We start from the raw sequence: 17,565 nt of genomic DNA, 5'->3' as shown, positions 1-17,565 counted from the left end.
GTTTCCAGTTCGGCATTAAGAGCATCACATCCAGGAAAAAAACCCTGGCCGCCTCTGAGACGGCTCCAGGACAGATGCCCTGGACTCCCCTGGTCCGCAGCAGAGCACACAGCCGTCCCTGTAAAACCCTGGTGCTGGTGCGGCCAGGTCTGCCAACAGTAACACACCTAATGTGACTCCCAGCCCCGTGTGTTTACCCATCACAACAGTCTGCTTCCTCAGCATCTGCAAGCAGCGTGGCACTGAAGTTATTTCCCTTCAAGTCAAACAAAAAAGCCCTTTTTTGGCTCAGCCATTCACTCGCAGGCACACACACATGCAGATGGCAGGACCCGCCTATGAAACGCGTCGCCTGGAGTGCCAGCGTCCCGCTCGGTGGTGGCCTGTCCCCCTCCACACGCAGGACATGCTGATACTCTTGCACAGGCCGAGGGTGAGGGGACGCATGATGGAGCAGCAGCATACGTGTTCCGACACGTGCCGCCCCTCTGGCAACGCAATGCCTGGTGCTGCACGCGTGGATGGCACCATTCCCACGTTCAGACTCGAACGCGTAGCACGCGACAGGGTGTTATATCTGCATGCGGTCCAGGATGGGGAAAGAAATCCGACAGCTCGGCAGCAAAACGAACGTGTGCAGCCGCCCACACTGATACAAACCAGCAACGCCTCTTCCGTGACCATCCATCCTTGCAGCATGTACAACAGAAGGGTTTATAAGCTTTGAAACGCACCAGCAGAAGCTCAGTTTACGACACTGAATGCAACGTCTTCTCTTCTTACAAAACTTCCTCCCCAGACACCCCACCAGCAACCAGGCAGAATCCCCTTTCTTCCTCCCAGCCCCTCTAGACCTTCACTCCTCAGCTTGGCCTCACACCCACAGTCCCATCGCGCCTGGTCCCAGCAGCTCCAGCACCGCTGGGTGCTGCGGTGCAGAGATGCCCAAACTCAGGGTCTCACCACGACAAAGAGCACTTGTAGCTCTAGTTACAGCAACCGTGACTTACCACAACCTCTGGCATGTGCATCTTGGTGATAATCATCTTCATAATCTCAGGGGGAACAGGAGAACCTGCAATGACTCCTGGAAGAAGAAGAAAAGATGACCATCTTGGAAGTCATCTATTTAGTCCCAGGAGCGGTCCCTCAGAAGGTTCTGCACTCCCAGATTTAAATGCTGGCAAGACCTTTGGGATACACCGGTTCCTGTCAAAATCCTTTCTATTTTTATGGATACAGGTCCTAGTTATTCTAGAAGCAAAGGCTGCAGCAAGGCCAGTTTGCCTGAATGAATTAAGAGTTGGCAGAGTTCACTAGTTAGGAAAATAAACTCTATAGCAGAAACCGAGTCCAAGCTGCAGTTCCCAAAAAGGAAAGATTGAGAGCAGAAAAAGGCACAGATTTTTAGCAGGACAAACACTCCCATAGAACCAAAAGCCTTTCCCCTGCCTTGCACAAACCAGCCCTTTTGGGAGAGGGCAGATCACATTTTTCACCTGTTCCATCCTAGGATGACAGAGCAAAAGAGCGGGGTAACATATAGGCTTTGCTGGGGAACAAAAAGAGACAGGATCATTTTTCACATATCAGAAACGATTAGGTAATCTGGTTAAATGTTTCTTTATGCTCCAGCACCATCTTCTCTCTGTGTTGCCATCACCTCAAAGGGGCTGGCGGTCTCCCCGTTTCAGCTCGGCTATTTCCAAGGCTGTCCGCGACAAGAAAGCTCCAGCATGCGTTATCACACCCTCTCCAGTACTTGGATGAATGACTTCAAAAACCAGACAGGAAACTTCAGGTCAGACGCAATCCCAGCACAGCTCTGCTTTAGGGACTGCACCAGCCCAAAGCACACAAAGCATCTGCTGCCGCACGGTGGTGGCTGGTGAGACCAGAGTTGAGCAAGTTCAGCTCCCTACTGTAGCCAATAGAACAGAAAGGTCCTTCCCCAATCTGCTTTAAGATGAAAGAAATATTAAAAATGCATAATTCTTGAAGGAAACCCCAAGGAAAGGAAACGTAGCAGTGAAACACAAGGCTCGTGCAACAAAACTCTTCCCTCCAGAAGAGCGATTTGCTCACAAAGCTCAATACAGCCTCCCAGCAGGGAGCCAGTAATATCCAGTTTCTCAGGATTTTTCCATTTGAGCTGTCAGACTTACCTCCCCGGAGAGATGACAGGTCGTAGGAGTCAAAGTCTGGCTGGGAGAGCATGTCTATAAACATGGTTGGCGTGCCGTGTAGGAAGGAGCATCTTCAGGAGGGGGAGAGAAAAGGCAAAGCTGGAACCAGGGGCAGCCCCAGCTCAGCACCTCGTCCCGTCCCATCGCACGTGGGGCGGCAGCACGGAGGCAGGCACAGCAGATGTGCTCTTCATCCATGCACGTATACGTACGTACAAAAATATAAATAAATATCCATATACGTGTATATTACACATACACAACGATTAGTCTTTTGTCTGACAAGCTACCCATGAAGAACAAGCTGGAAACGCAAGTACCTCAGCGGCAGAGCTGGACGTGGAGAAGGAGTGCGGGTGGTTAAGTGTAAAAACACACCGGCCACAGCACACCAAGCCACCGCTACGCTTTCCAGCTACAGCCCTACAGTGACCTGAAGAATCCCTTATTTTCAGGAAAAAAGCAGCGTGACAAACTCCTAAGCGCAGCTGAAAAGGCAGGATTTAGGCTCCTGAAGTGCCCGTACAAGTGTGCGGACCAGCAAACCTGCCTCTCCCGTCGTGGGAAGGAGGAGCGTGAGCGATGGCCTGGCAGGTGAGACAAGGAAAAGCACCGCCACGAGGACACGAGCTCCTCTGCAGCACAACACAAACAGACTCTCACTTCTCTTGGGACACTGCCTCCAGAGCAGCCTTCCCCTCGAAGCTCGGCGATGAGAAGATGCAGGAGGACCCGTGCAGAGCCATCACCATGCAGCCTCCTACCGACGCCAGGCAATGGTAGAGGGGGGCGGGGAGGCCAACGCGGTAGTCCTGGGGTCAAGCCAAAGACAACAGTGAGGAGAGGAGATCTTCCAGTCCGTGACCAGCCCGCCTCACTGCTGAAGAGCAAAGATCTGAGCAGAGAAGTTCTCCCTGATTCACTGAAAACTTGCTGGAAATCTGACGTTCATCTGTATTCCCGTCAGGTGACAACATGACGCTGATGCTTCCTGTCTTTAATAAAAATCACTTTTGGGAAGTTTTTAATGTCAAAATTTCATTCTGCAATTTTGCAATGTCTTTTCTTTGCTGGACTTCTTGGTCTGGTACTGCTTACACATTATTTTATGATATGCCAGAAGAGAAGAGCGGTAGTGCTATGACAGGCATGAAATATGCAGGACTTGACACATGCTATTAATTTTGCTTGGTTTTTAAAAACACCAAAGGCTCTGAAGACTGATTGAAACAACTCATCTTTTTTTTTTTTTTTTTCCTCTGGATCAAAGCTGTTGTGTTAGAAATAACTACTTCAGAACTTCAAAAGAAAATATTTACCTTTAACAATTTTTAAAAGGAACTACAAATAGAAAGGTCAGATCCTGATAAGAGTAACGAGACTGTATACATGACATGAAACGGAGTCACGTAAAATAAATTAAAACCTCATTCAACAGAACTCCAAGCTAACATCCAGATTCTTGTAATTATTTGAAATGAGTGTTGACCAGAATGAAAAGTGATTAATTTCACAATTTTTCCCCCACAAAAAGGAGAAGAAAAAAACACTTCACGTGACACTAAAATGAAACATCGATGAAATGAAAAATGACGTGCATGAGTATCCCGCAACGTCATTTGTAGCAAAACATCCCGCCCTTCTGCGGAGCGGGCACCGACGCTCTCCGCACACGCGGTCTCTCTGCGGCAGTGGAGACCCCCCAAACTCTGTTCCCACTGAGACCCACCTGCTCTGTGATCCCCAGCCTCAGACCGATCAGATTGGCATTATTCACAATGTTCCTGTGGGAGAGCGTGGCTCCTTTGGGGCTTCCCGTCGTCCCCTGAAAGACACAGGGCATAATGCAACCATGCCACCTTCTCCAAGGGTGAGCTACGTGCGCTCTCTGGGGCAGTTTCCCAGCACTCCATTCTCCCTTCAGACCTGGGAGACTTTATTTTCTTCTTCAACAGCATTTTAATCCCAAACCACACCAAAAAAAAAAAATAATCCAACTTCAGTTGGACAGAATTCCCACGACCCCCTCTCATCTCCATCAGCCCTTGAGAAAGGGTTGAGCAGCAGGAATGGAAGAAGTAAGGGGAAATGGTAGAACACTTCTCCATCCCACAGGAGGAGGTGGAACCAGAGCTCGGTCTCAGAAGGCAGAAGGCAAAGGAAATGGGACGCTCAGCATCGCACACATCTTTCCCCATGTCCCCAGCGAGGAACCCACAAGGCACGGAGCAGGCAGAAGCACCTACTGAAGTAAACTGGATGTTGATGGGCTCATTGCAGGCCAGGGTCTGCTGCACGGCTCTTAACTGCTTCATATGGCTGCTGTCCCCAGCCTGCATCACTTCATCCATGTGGAAGGTGCCAGGCAGCTTGGAGTCCATGGTGATGACAACGGACAAGTTAGGTAGCCTGGCAGAAAGAAAAATGCCATCGACAATAACGGAGCAAGGAGAAAACTGCCTGGATAGGTGTACGGTGGTCAGGGCAAACCCCCAGGACAGCCTAACCCGTCCTCTTCAGATGAGACCCTGTGCGAGTCCCTTCTTCTGCTAGAGCCTGCGTGGTGCAGCTGAGAGGACACAGGGCAGGACACAGCTGTGAGGTCAGTGCAAAGACCCCAGATGTTCCTCACTCACCTCTTGCTCTTTATTCCTCCTGGAGTGGATTTTTCTAGCTCAGGACACGACTGCTTTAGAATGTCATAGTATTTCTGTGTTTTAAATTGAGTGGGAAACACCAGTGCCTTACAGCCAACCTGCGAAGGGAGACAGAAACTCATGAGTCACGTCGGGTTGATGTTCAGGACATGACAAAGAGCAGTCACCGCCGTCACAGGAACACGCGCAGCCCTGTGACCTCACACAGCAAGCATTAGCCATTAACACCCCACCGGGATTTTCTCCCTGGCTTGTTTCTATAAGCACATGATACCATCTCCAGACTAAACTGGGAGATTGTTAACTCTTCCAAGTGAGCCACGGCGAGCAGCAATTTAAAGATTCACGGGGGTGACACGGGTCTGGCACAGTGAGGGCGCAGCAGCCACGCTCCCAGGGCTGGGGACGTGCCTCCAGCAGGCAGATTCACCCAGGACAAGTGCAAACGGAGCCCTTACAGCTGCACGCTCATAAAACCCCGCAAGCACAGGGCAAGGTGCTGTTACTGCACAGCCGGCACGCCGAGCCCTGACCCATGCGTGCAGCCGGCGCTCTGCTCCTCCCCGACGTTCGGTTCAGGACGGGCTGGTTGGTTTTTGCTGGGCAAGAGAGCAGAGCTGCAGCCAGAGGTTCCCTCTTCTCCCAGGATCACCAGTCCCCATGCAAGCACTAAGCAAACAACTGATTTTTCAGATTAGGAGTCCCAATACTAACAAAACGCTCACTGCCAAAACATGCGTGGCGGGGGGGAGGGGAAGAAAAAAAAAATCAATTTATTGTATCTGAAATGAGAATGCTTTAGGAACTTTGGAAAAACAAGGAAACCTAAAGACTGCCTCTCAGGTCAAGCCAAGGTTTTCTTGTGGGGTTTTTTTTTTTTTTTTTAAGGTGCTCTGTTTCCTAAGATTTTTCCACCTCTTTTTAAAGCATTAGCTACTTTGAAAATTAAAACATTTTTCCTTCAACATTTACATAATCCTGAAGCAGAGCACTTTAATTACTCCAAGAATTTCTGTTTCTTTTTCAGCAGAGGAGATCCGCTGTGTTTGACCCAGATTTGCAAACCACTTTCATATTCAAAAAAACCGCATTCTTGTCAAATAAACTATTTACATAAATGATTTACTCAGCTGTTTTCATTATTTTCCCAAGGTCCATGAAATAAGGAGACCAAGGCTGTGCCAATAAATTATCTGTAAGTACCCTCTGGGGTTTGTCAGAAGGGAAGACAAACATTTGCTCCATTTTCTGGAACAGACTGCCCAGAGCCCAGGGGACCGAGTCTGTTCTGGGATGTTTTGGGCGTCTGTAGCTTTTTACTATTAGTTCCTTCAAACGACTATCCTGGTTGAACCAGCTTTGCAAAAGAGACGCTATGGGAGGAGAGGAGCTTGCAGGGCAGATGCTGTATGAGATAAGGGTCTCCAGTTGGGCATCTCCCACTTGGTCTCAACCTGCACGGCAGCAGATCCATCTTCAAAGGACCTGTCGTATGAAAGCCGACATCGGTTTGTTTTTACAAAGCCCTGGAAATACGGCAGGAATCAGAAGAATGGTTATTCAGCACGTATTAGTGTATATAGCACAGGGAGGGAACCTGATGGAGCAAGGAAGGGACTGCACAGGCTGACAGGATCCAACAGGCAAAGGCCAAAAGTCTTCAGGGGGTTTGTTGTGCAAACAAACAAACACAAACAAATAATTAGGAGGGTGAGGGACGCCAGAGATCCCAGTGCCAAAGGTACATGGGAAAGCTAGAAAACCTGGGAAGGTGAGACAGGAGTAATGCCCAATGGAGCTGAAGCACGTTTCTGCTCTTACCCCATCAACACTCCAGATTTACACTGGAAAAGAAAATCAGAGCGGAGCCTGACACAGAGAGATGAAAGGAAAACAAAGGCCAAGTCTCACTGGGGGCAAAGGAAAGTACCGACATGCATGTTTCCACCTGGTGAGAGAAGCAGGAGGACATCCACACCAGAAGAGACATGCTCCACTGCAGCACTGCGTTCAATCTTAACGCATGAAAACAGCTACCGTAAGAGGATTAAATGAAAGATGAAATGGGAACTCAAATTGCAGCCCAGCAACCGAATTACAGAGCTACTGATGCAAGAGAAAAGTCTCCCTTCATTGCCAGAAACTATCCACCTTCTAGGTAAAGCAAGAACTTGGATGGTGCTGGGAAGACCCAAAAGTGGTTCCCTCTTTTCTGCTATCAGCCTCTGATTTAAAGCTGAACAAGCCACAGATGAGCAAGTTAGCTTCTTAATCCTAGGATTAATTTTTAGCCATTGAACGTTTAATAATCTGAATTCCTTGTTACTGAAGCTAAGGAGCCAGAACAGTTTAAATTGATCGGTGCTCTGCACATTGCAAACTCAAACCCAGGCAGATATAGGAGGGGAGCTGAGGCAGCAAGGATCAGACAGCAGAAAGACATCAAGCAGTGGCAATACCTAGGACTTAAACCAGGTTAAACCCAAGGCAAGCAAGGCCTGGGATGAATCTGGGAAAGAGAAATAAAGCTACCAAGTAGGCTGGTCCTTTCTGAGCCTTCCTCCTTTCTACTTTCAAGGTTAAAATCCCAGATGGTGATTTTTGCCCCAAGCAGGAGGCAGGCAGGATGGCACCGAGCCGGGGAGGGCAGCCACATGGTTCTCTCCCTCCCGGGCAGGCCGGAGCATGAGGGTGGGAAAGTTAGAACTGATTTCAGACAGATGTTGCCTCTAGAGATTGCCGCCATGCTCTGTTACTCCATACAGTCTCTGCTGTCCTGGCTGCCAGCTTCTCGGGTAGTCCCTGGGTCAGGTATTCAGTCTCGCCTTGTTCTCCTCATTCCCTAGTGAACGGTTGCTGGCAGGGGCGGTTGTTACTGGTGTAATATTGGCAGCACATGGTTGTTAGAGAGGGATGAGAAGGATGCAGAAGTCTCCATCAAACAGACAGGGCGGCAGTCACAGGGAACAGCAACAAACGTGACCGCTTCACTTGGTCACTGCGTGGTGGTGGTTCCTCTACATGGCCACCACCAGCCCTGCTCTCTGGCCAGCTCTCCCGAATATGCCCCAGTGCTTAACCAGAAGCTTATCTGTACTGTCCTCCCCCCACCCCCTCCAACAGATGGCTGCTTGCACAAGTCCTCACAAGGAATCAATCAGCGTTACCAGCGAGTGCCATACAAACCTTCCTGATGACAAACTCCAGCTCGAGGGCCTGGTAGGCTGGATTCACAGACACCTGAAGGGGGAGAAACAAGAAGGCTGATCAGAGTTACCCTTGCCTTGAACACCCTCTCCCCTAACACATATTTCAGCAGAAAAGTTCTCCCAGGGCCAAGCCACACTCAAAGCCCCTCCTCCAACTGAGACGCTCACCACCACGGGGATTTCACATTCACCAGAAAAATTAGCTGAATCCTGTGTTTGCACAAAAGAAAACAATCAAAAAAGAGAAGACATTTATGTGAGGTCAGATAGTCACCACAGAGATTCAGGAACAGAAACCAGATCTGTCTCCCAGACAGACATTCAATCCACTGAACCAAAGACTCAAAACTCAAGATCGAGTCAGGTTTCTTAACAGACAACCGTGAAAATACCAGCCTTCTCCTGTCCAACTCTCCACAGAAGTAGTACTGGCCACTGGAGTCAAGTTCACCATCGGGTTCACACTGAGCCACGCTCATCCACCCCGTTACTGTCTCTTAGCAGACACTGGGATGAACCACGATGAAGAAAACGGACCAGAAGGTCCGCTGCGGTCCTTACCACGGTGCACCGTCTAAATAAGATGCATTTTGGGAAATGTGCCAGGTCATACTCTCAAATGAAAATTGTCTTTTGGGGATATGCAGCTTGGACTAGATTTTTAAGTGAGCAGTTGCACCATGAAGCAATACAGGTCCCGTTTAGGAGGGATCTAAATAACTGGTAACTGTTTAGGACAGCAGCACGCCACACAAAAACGGTGTGCAGGCAAAAGCACGTCTCCACCTATCATCGGCTGCTGCCGGCTAGGTCACAGCAGTCCATTTCTTGCCGCTTCTTCCTCTGAGCTCTGTACTCTGCTCTCCTACGCAGCAGGGGACGAGGACGCAGAGTACCTGGTTTAGCTGGTGGCTTCAGTGACAGCCAATGTGCTGGGCAAGAGCGCAGAGAAGAGTCACACAACAAACTTTACTTTCCAGTATCTCCTAGTGCTTCTTTGCCTCCATTTCCTTTCCCAACGGACCATTAAAAACCCAAACGCAGCAAACTCCTTACCAGGATGATTCCTGCCTGGGCAGTTGCAAACTGCATCAGAACCCACTCGTATTTATTGGGACCCCACATTCCCAGCCGGTCTCCCTTCTTCAGGCCAAGAGCCAGAAGCCCAGCTGCTGCCTGGTCCACCTGTAAAATACAAGACAAGAGCTTGGGGATCACACACAGGATGGAGCAGGGGATGTTTGTCTCCAGGCACTGCTTTCTGGGGAAAAAGCATCGTCTTTGCAACTGAAATTGAGCAGAACATACAGAATGAATTGAACGGAATGCTGCACATCCCACAGAACGTACCTCTGCAGCACAGCGTGTTTCAGGTGTGCAGACATATGTATAAATGTTCTGAGGTATTCATAAAGTTTGTATAGTTTTGTTCTGTTCTCAGATGAATTTATGAGATCTACCTTGTAGGAGATATGAATTTGAGGAATAGCTATTCTCTGAATTACAGCCTACTTTTTAAAATCAGGGTGAGCACAGCTAATCTTATTTATCTGAATGGATGTAAACAAAACACTAGTAAATCTAAAAAAACCAATTCTTCCTATCCAAGATCATATCACACATTTAGCAGAAACTTTCCACGTAGTTAGCCTTGACACACTGCCCCTCCATTCAGAATACATACAAGCATATATTTGTATGTAACATGCACGCATACCTACACGTGCATAGATACACGCGTATTCTATTGAGACCAAGTCCTTGACCTTGCTCAGTTGCTTTTGTGCTTGGCCTAGAAACCCCTACACACTCAGGACCTCTGAGAGTCAGAGCAAAGGGACTAATGCAAGAGGTGGAGCCTGCTCCAGTGGAGAAAAACACTGTAACTCAGCCCATAAAATTATCTCCCCTAGCTGATGTGTTAAGTATGAAAGTTCATTCTGGGATATTCAGCAAGAATTTTACAGACGCTGCTTTCTCCCTTTGATCTCGAGACTCTAAGGAGGACAAAGGCAGGACACACCCATTGGTGTGTGCTGGGGAGGTGCTATCACCCTCTGCTCAGGGCCAGGATGAAGCTCTACGTAAGACAAACCCCACTCCTGAGCTGAGCGATGAAATCACTTTCCATTTCTCCATCACGCCTGCTGCTGCCATTACCCACCCCCTGGGCTCTCCCAGGGACGAGCCAGGCACTCACCTCCTCCTTGAACTGAGCAAACGTTTTCCGAACCCCATCTCGGCAGAAGACCAAGGCGTCGCGGTCAGGAAACCGCTCGGCGGTCTCATCCAGGCACTGGCCCATGGTTTTGGTGAGAAGGGGAATGTCTAAGGTCCCTTGGACATAGCTGCTGGTCAGCCTGCAGGATGCAGAGGGCACCCCTGTGTGCAGGGCGCTGTGAAAGAAAAGGGGAAGAGTATATTTTTAATACATCAATACAGTTCTCCCCATCTGGATGGCCTCGGTAACCCCAGTGCACCCCCCCGGACCTGCCCGCACTGGCAGGCAGCACAGGCAGGGCCTCTGCTGGAAACCTGGACCCTGGTCAGTGATGGGGAAGGAGCCTGCACCAGCCCTGCGGGACCGGGCACAGCCTGGTCCTACAGTCATTCACCAGGGCTGAAAGCCACCTTGGACATTTCGGGATATCTAGAGAGATGATGGACTTTGCTGAAAGATGGCAACCAGGTTCGGTCTTTCTGTGACATTACAAAGTACAAATAACTTGGAAGGAACACAGTTAAAACAGTTTGTAGGGAAATTCCCCCACCTGGCTTCTCCCTGCTGGAAAGAGCAGACGACCAAGAAAGAGTAGGTTAAGATTAACATCAATTTGTCATTTTCTCTGTCTCCAAAAAGATCTGCAGAGGACAATCTAATCTTGCACAATAAAAACTGTTTAGAAGAGTTCAGAGAAGTTGAGTTGTAACTGAGAGGCATTTGCAAAGTAACGGTCTGTGTACACAGCAGCCAGCGGGCTGTACACGCCTCACGATCTGCCAGCTAGACCGCAAAGAGTTTATGGTACTGAAGGCAACATCAGTAAAAGGAGAAGCTACCGGTGAGATGAGAGGAGAAGCGCAGGGCAATAATACAGCAGGCTGACGGGGTGGAGGAGACTACACCATGCAAACATGGGACAGGAGGGGAGCAGGGAGGTGTTTCAGCAGAACAATGCCTGGGCACCAACGGCACGACTGGGTCCTTGAGAGGAGCACGGAGGTATTGCATCGGAGGCCAAGCGGGAGAGGGAACACAGTTAGGAAAGGCAGCAAGAAGACGTGGGCAGGGCGGCAGGGAAAAGCATTTTTAAATTGTTAAGGCTTTCACTGAGTTCTGATCATCAGTGGAAAAGCAGCGACCTCCCCTCCAACCACAGCTCCCAACCATCCAGGTGCTGCAGTTCTTGCCCCGGTTTCTCTCTCCCACGTCCTCCAAGCACCTCTCTGCCCCAGCCGCCACCCCCCACCACACTGCCCTCCTCCCCGGAGAGCCCCCCACTTTCTCTGTCCCTCCTCACTTCTTCCCTGCCTCCCTCTGTGCTCTCAGCTCCTCCAGTCCTGCCTTAGGAGATGAGCAGGAAGGACAGGGTGAAGCAACGCTCAGAGGCAACGCCCAGTGGTTGCAGATTCGGTGTATAATGGGGGGGTTCCCTGCCCTAGAGAGGACAAACTGATCAGCCTGAACTCTGATTTTCCCCATTCGTTACGGGATCAATATCCTGCAAAGACTCTGTGCTATCTTCCATAAAAGATTTGTTTTCCTGCCCACGAGAAAGCACCCAGCATGAAGTTACTTCCTCCAAGGGGTGGAGTTCAACCTTGAGATAAGTACAAAGCAAGATCTTAATCTTCCAGAGGATTTTTGCTCCAAGAGCTGAGCAAATGGCCTCAGGCTTTTCTGCGGATGGAGGGTTGTGCAACTCCCACTGACGATTCCTAATGTCTCTCCTGGCTCTGCTCGTGGGTAACTTACACCAAGGCTGCAAGGGCTCCCCAAGGAGGAAGAGGACAAGTCGTAACCTGAACTATCTTCTCTTGTTTGAAAGCTCCTGGGCAAGGCATGTAGATAAACTAAGGAGATGAAAGCAAGCTCTGCAGAACAAAAGCCTTTATAAATATAGGTTATGTAAAATAAAGGTTGAAAAACTGTCCCGAACCCAAGGGAAGGATGAATGCTCCTGGGAAAGCAGAAAAGCCACTGCAGCCCCTGCTTTTTGAAATGGTGACCAAAGAAGCCACTGTCCCATCACCATAGGGTGGTCTCAGATAAGCAGCTCCAGCCGCTCACGTGGGCAGACGAGGAAACCATTTGCGAAAATGTTTAATGGAGACAAGTCGCCTCCCGTTTCAGCAGAGCCTGTCCCTAAACACCCCATGTTTCACTGCCACAGAGAGAGGTCCCTGCTCGCTCCCGCAGCCCGAGAAGGGCTGGAGCAGCCAAAGAGCAGCCGCTGAGCTGATTGTGCAAGAGCATTTTTCCTGAGCACCATCTCAGGGGTCACTGGGAGCTGAGTGGGTCACTCGGCGCTGTGCTGGAGCGGGAGCAAGGAAACAGAAGCATTTCATGGACTGCAGAGTTCTTCTGGGGATATCACTCAAGAAACTAATTGGTAAGAAATTTGGTCTATCACATTCTTCTACTCCGTGATTAAAAAAAAAAAAAAAAAACCAAAACCACAATAATTCACCGCGAAAGGAGACTGGAGAGGGGAGGAAAAATTATTTGAATTTTCTCACAGTCTGAATTTTCTATCAAAATCCAAAATGTCCAGCTGAAACAGTCTCCCACTCTCTGCAGTCAACCTTCAAAAGGTACTTGCACAACCCTGCATCGCTAATGAAAAGGGTGATATTTTACACTGTCATGTCTTGGCAAAGCCCGAGGCAGACCAAGCTTTCTGGTCTTACTCTCTCAATTTTCTCCAGAACTGAAGAGCCAAAGGGTTTCTCGCAGGAACCAGACTTTCACACTAAATGCAAGAAGGTGCAAAGCCAGAGCCAAACGACAGTTCCACCTCCAGTCTTCAAGGCTACGGCTTCCTCTCTATCCCCAAACACGGGGAAGAGCGAGCATCGAAGAGCAGTAAAAGATGTCTTGATAAAGCCCTACACTCCAAAACACTGTGAAAACACTGCTGGTTCCCCTCACAGTGTGGAAACACGCACAGCTTGCTCTCAAAGGTCCCAAGCATTCACATTTTCAAATCAAAGCATCAGCAGCTTTGAAATCAGGGCCTAAGATATCTCGTGCTCATAACCCAGAGTCACTAATTCCTCTCTAAGCGCTTGCTCACATGGTTTCTTCAAATACAGCAAGGAAAGCAAAATTCACAGCTGACATCTACTTTGAGCTCCCTGAATTCTGGTCCGACATTCACATGCACTTCAGCATTTCTGTATCACTTATCTCCTGGCCATGATGGCAGGGAAAGGTGTGGGATTAAAACACAGCAGGCTCTTGGAAGCACTGGGGGTCAGGAACCGAAGGAACAAGGCAGATACAAGATACATTCGTTATCAGTAGCATCATGCTGGAAATAACGTAGAGTCAGTCTCTCTCCTGCCTATAGCCACCAGCAAGTGTATATATCTGATCTGAAAAATGTATCGAGACACCTCTACAAAGAAAGGGTACAAAGGATTTAGAAATAATCTTTTTGTTCATCTTTGTTACAGAAAACAAGTAATTCACTCTCCGCTTCTTCCTATGAAGCATCTGGTACTGCTGGAGATAAGACCAATGATCCGATGGTCTGATATTACGGCAGCTCTTACTTCCCTGCCTCAGCCAAAGGAGAGCAACTAAAACTCTGCTTGCTCTTGGGTCTCAGCAGAGACTGTTAAACACTACTTTTGGAGAGCACGTGCCTTCCATTGGCAACACATTCCAGAAGCAAGACTGCCTGCGGTGCCTGCAAACAAGCCAGCCCCAGCACTCAGCCGCTCTTGCAAAACTCTGTAACCGTGGAGTTCAGCAGCGCAACTGAACGGAGAAACATCAGAGACCCAGGGAAAACGCATCCCCCTCCCGTCTCGTGCGAAAGGCGGGCAAGCAGCCGAACGCTGGCAGACCCAGAAAGCACTCCTGCCTGATGGCGGCAAGCAGAAACGGTCAGGCTGAAGCAAGCACTCTCAACTAATCCTAGGAGCTCTGTGTGTTTATCTCTAAATAGCCCCAACTAACATTTTACAGTTGTTGATACAAGATAACCAGCTTCATTTTTCATCTTTATCTCTTCACCAGTCTCTACAGAATTTATCAGAAGAGACGAACACGAGGCAGAGGCATCAGCGTCACATCCTGTCCCCTACAATGACCCACACACAAGCTCCTGCTTTGCAGCCGTGAAGGCCATTGACCCGACCTGCGGTGCCATCCCCTCTGCGCGTGGATGAAAGGCTCTGCCCTCCCGGGGCTTGGGAGCCCTCCCAACTGCAGAGTTCATACTCCAGGAGGTTCACGGACCCCCCAGGCAGCTCCTTCATCTACCAGGAGCTTCTCCCCCCAAATGCAAGAGCTTTTGGGTCTTTTACATAACACAGCTGCAATAAAAGGGTAGTGAAAGTTAACTCTGCTCTATCCTTAACTCTTCTCTACTCTTCAAAACAATGCTGTTACCTAAGGGTTCTCTTTTTTTGTTGTTTGTTTGGTTTGAGGAAGGATCAAGTTCCCACAGCTTTCAGACTCCTATTGCAGCAGACTTCTTGGTTACATTTTCCACTGCATCTCTCTCCCTGCTGCACTTTCTGCCAAAAGGATAAATACTGCTTAACACTAGGAGTGGTATTGAATAAACTTTTTTATAACTTTACTAGAAAGAGTTTACTCCTCTAAATACGCTGTGTTTTTCTCCAAACACTTTGTGTTTCTGCCCCTCAGTTTCACTTCTGGGCTGGAGTCCAACCTGCAGTGAACTCTCTGTCATGCTTCCCTTCTGATCCCGTTTCCTAAGAACGGATTCCAAGCTGGCAATCTTGGCTCCAGCACAGCCTTCAGTGACCTCGCTCCTAATCTCAACCCAGCTGAAAAAAACCCACCCAGACCCCATGTGTGGAAAAACAAGGGCTGCTCCCCACGGTTCTTGGGGAATTGCTCCCTGGAAGTCATACCTCCCGGTGAGTATTAGGCTCTGAACATCAGCTAATACTTCAAAGCCTTTCCCAAAGCCAGTTGCCTTCCTATTGCCGTTCTTTTCCACGAACTTGCTCCAAGAGGCAGCGTTAAACAAAAGCAAGGCAAAGAACTGGCCTGACCCCCCTGAACCCCAGAGCTCCTCAGTGCCCTGGGCCTGCTGGCACCCCAGTGCCCCCCCCACCCCCCTGCCCGCCCAGGGGTCCGTGCGGCCGCAGGAGGACGGGGACACTGCCTGACAAAGCCCGCAAGTCAGAGCGCTGAAGGAGGGCAGAGAAGCTGTTTGACGCATTTCACGTTACTGCAGTCAGGATGGAGCTGCTGCACAAAGTTCAGCCCTGGGCACACGTTCGCATCCCTCCACACGCTGTGTGGGGCTGGCCCTGCTCCTGGTCCCATCCCAGGCCCGGGGTGCAGACGCAGGGGATGCAGCCTTCTTCTGCCACTTCGGAGGGGTTTTAGGGGAGCCAGGGGACAGCAACGCGCACTGAGACTAAAACCTCCAGCTGAACCTGCCCTCCCTGCAAGCGGCCACACACTTGGCTGGGCAAACACAGCGCTCTGCAGCTGCCCTACAGCCCCCGGCCCCTAGAGCCCCCCTCATCCTCCAGCCCCTCTCACCCACGGCCCCCCGTCCATCCCCATGCACTCCCTCCCCTACAGCCCCCTTCCCCCGCAGCCCCTCTCCCCGCACCCCAGACCCGTCCCCACCTGCCCGCCGGGGCTCCCCGCCGCAGGAGCAGCGCAGCCAGCCGCGCCGTGGCCATGCCCGCGGCAAGCAGGAACCCGGCGCCCGGCCCGGCCCGCTGCTCGATACGCAGGGGCGGTGCACACCGCGGCCCGCCTCGGTCCCGGCCCCGCCCCCGCCCCGGCGGGCTGCGGCTCCTCTCGGCTGCGGGGGAAGCGCCCGGCGGGACGGGGAGCGGGGGCGAGCAGCAGCGAGGCGTGCGGGGATGGGGGCTCAGGCCAAGCAGAGTGGGGGACACCACCCCCGCCCCGGCACACGGCTGACAGCACAGACCCCCCCCGGGCACCTGCCCCGTCCTCTGCCGGCTGCCTTCCCAAGTGCCTGCACTGCACCTCCGTCCCTGTATCTCCCCCCCTCCATTACTTCTTTTTCCAGACTGCCCCATCAGCCTTCTTCTGCCTAACCCGAACCACTACTACACCCCAGCCCTGGCCTTTCTGTGCACCCCAAAAAAGCCCCACGCCCTAGCCAAGATAGACTTTGGTGCAAGACACCCAACACCCCTTGCCCCTGCTTTTCTCCATCTGGATTGCATGGTGCCTGAGCCCTGTGAGTCACTAATTGTTTTCCAGCCCTACCCACTTAATGATTTATCACAGCTACCACCTCACTAATAGCTTTAGGCACTCTATGGCTGCCCGTACCCTGCTAAGGTAGGAAGAGAGACCAGCTAGGACCTGCAGAGCTACTCCAGAGCAGGGCAGGCTGAGATCCTCCCACCTAAGGGCAAAGGCATGGGCAGGCACCCAGGCGAGGAGTGCTGTGGTGCTGAGCTCTGCCGAGCACCCAGCCACGGGAGCAGTGCTGCTCCGCTGCAGCAGAACTGATGCTGAAGGGAAAGAAGTGACACATGCATTGTTCCCCACGTAAAATGACTGACGTTGCCTGCTAATTGATCCTCGTGCAAGGGCTGGGGTACAGATTTGAGCCCAGAAAATAGTCTATGTCTTTTAAATACAGTATGGGCATTACTCGAACTGTGCTATCAGTGCTGGGCTGTTTCTGGCTCAGCCACTGACCTGCTGGGTGATCGCCGGCTGCTGTTCTGCAGCTGTGCCCGGGTGGAAGCTGGAGTGCAGTGTGTGTGTCTGGATGCAGTGCGTGGGTACCACGTCAAGCACGATGGCACCAGCGAACAAGGGCATGGATACTGGCTCAGAATGGGTGTATCTCGGACAGCAAAGCCATAAACGTGCTCGTAACAGCTGTGTAGAGAAATACTGACTGCAACCAGACCCCCAGTGTTAGGTACTTGGTTTTAGAAGCAGGAAGGATTTTCCCCAATGTGCATCTTGCTCACAAGGCACAGGGAGTTTGTTTGGCGACAGTGTTTTCTTTGGTTGGGGGAAGGGACGTTTTTGTCTTTGAAACATGAAAAATCGGCCGTGGCTGCACAGGGGACACGGGGTGAGGCAGGCCAGCAGGCTGCAGAGGCTCCGGGAATGTCTCCAGCCCCAGGCTGGCGTGGCCAGCTCCTGCTCCCCCAGGGCCACAGTAAGGATCGTTAGATCAGGATTAGATAGACAGTGCTCCTCCCACTTCCCTCAGCAGTTCCTGCTCCCTTCTCCTTGCTCGTGTTCTTGCAGCCTTCACATGGAAATGTGCGCCGTGTTATGGTCTGTCTGTCTGT

General features: G+C 50.7%; 1 protein-coding gene across 4 annotated transcripts; it reads right to left on the bottom strand.

Annotated features, from left to right (window-relative positions):
• Positions 1-340: 340 nt before the first annotated feature.
• Positions 341-16,016, bottom strand: ACSF2 (acyl-CoA synthetase family member 2). Of its 4 annotated transcripts, none has more exons than XM_054846340.1 (10): positions 15,899-16,007; positions 10,253-10,448; positions 9,109-9,237; positions 8,030-8,083; positions 4,823-4,941; positions 4,433-4,595; positions 3,916-4,011; positions 2,850-2,998; positions 2,166-2,257; positions 341-1,956 (listed from the first exon to the last, which is right to left on the bottom strand). In XM_054846340.1, the coding sequence occupies exons 1-10, from the start codon at positions 15,952-15,954 to the stop codon at positions 1,919-1,921; spliced, it is 1,092 nt and encodes a 363-aa protein (XP_054702315.1). In that variant the 5' UTR covers positions 15,955-16,007; the 3' UTR covers positions 341-1,918. The 4 variants fall into 4 exon arrangements, with proteins under 4 accessions (XP_054702315.1, XP_054702312.1, XP_054702314.1 ...); XM_054846339.1 differs by having other exon boundaries at positions 841-1,087; positions 15,899-16,016; XM_054846338.1 differs by having other exon boundaries at positions 925-1,774.
• Positions 16,017-17,565: the final 1,549 nt, after the last annotated feature.

This window comes from Grus americana, chromosome 18 (genome assembly GCF_028858705.1).
Source record: "Grus americana isolate bGruAme1 chromosome 18, bGruAme1.mat, whole genome shotgun sequence".
Classification (NCBI taxonomy): domain Eukaryota; kingdom Metazoa; phylum Chordata; class Aves; order Gruiformes; family Gruidae; genus Grus; species Grus americana.
Note: the sequence above shows the minus strand (reverse complement) of the source record. Positions and strands in the feature narration are given on the sequence as shown.

Excerpts from the sequence above, each read along its gene's own strand:
- ACSF2 (XM_054846337.1), bottom strand. The coding sequence starts at position 15,954 with ATGGCCACGGCGCGGCTGGCTGCGCTGCTCCTGCGGCGGGGAGCCCCG. Across the intron at positions 8,084-9,108 it reads CCCAGGCAGGAATCATCCTG|GTGTCTGTGAATCCAGCCTA; the intron begins GTAAGGAGTTTG and ends CTCCCCCTTCAG. Across the intron at positions 4,942-8,029 it reads TGGAGTTTGTCATCAGGAAG|GTTGGCTGTAAGGCACTGGT; the intron begins GTTTGTATGGCA and ends CTCCCTTCGCAG.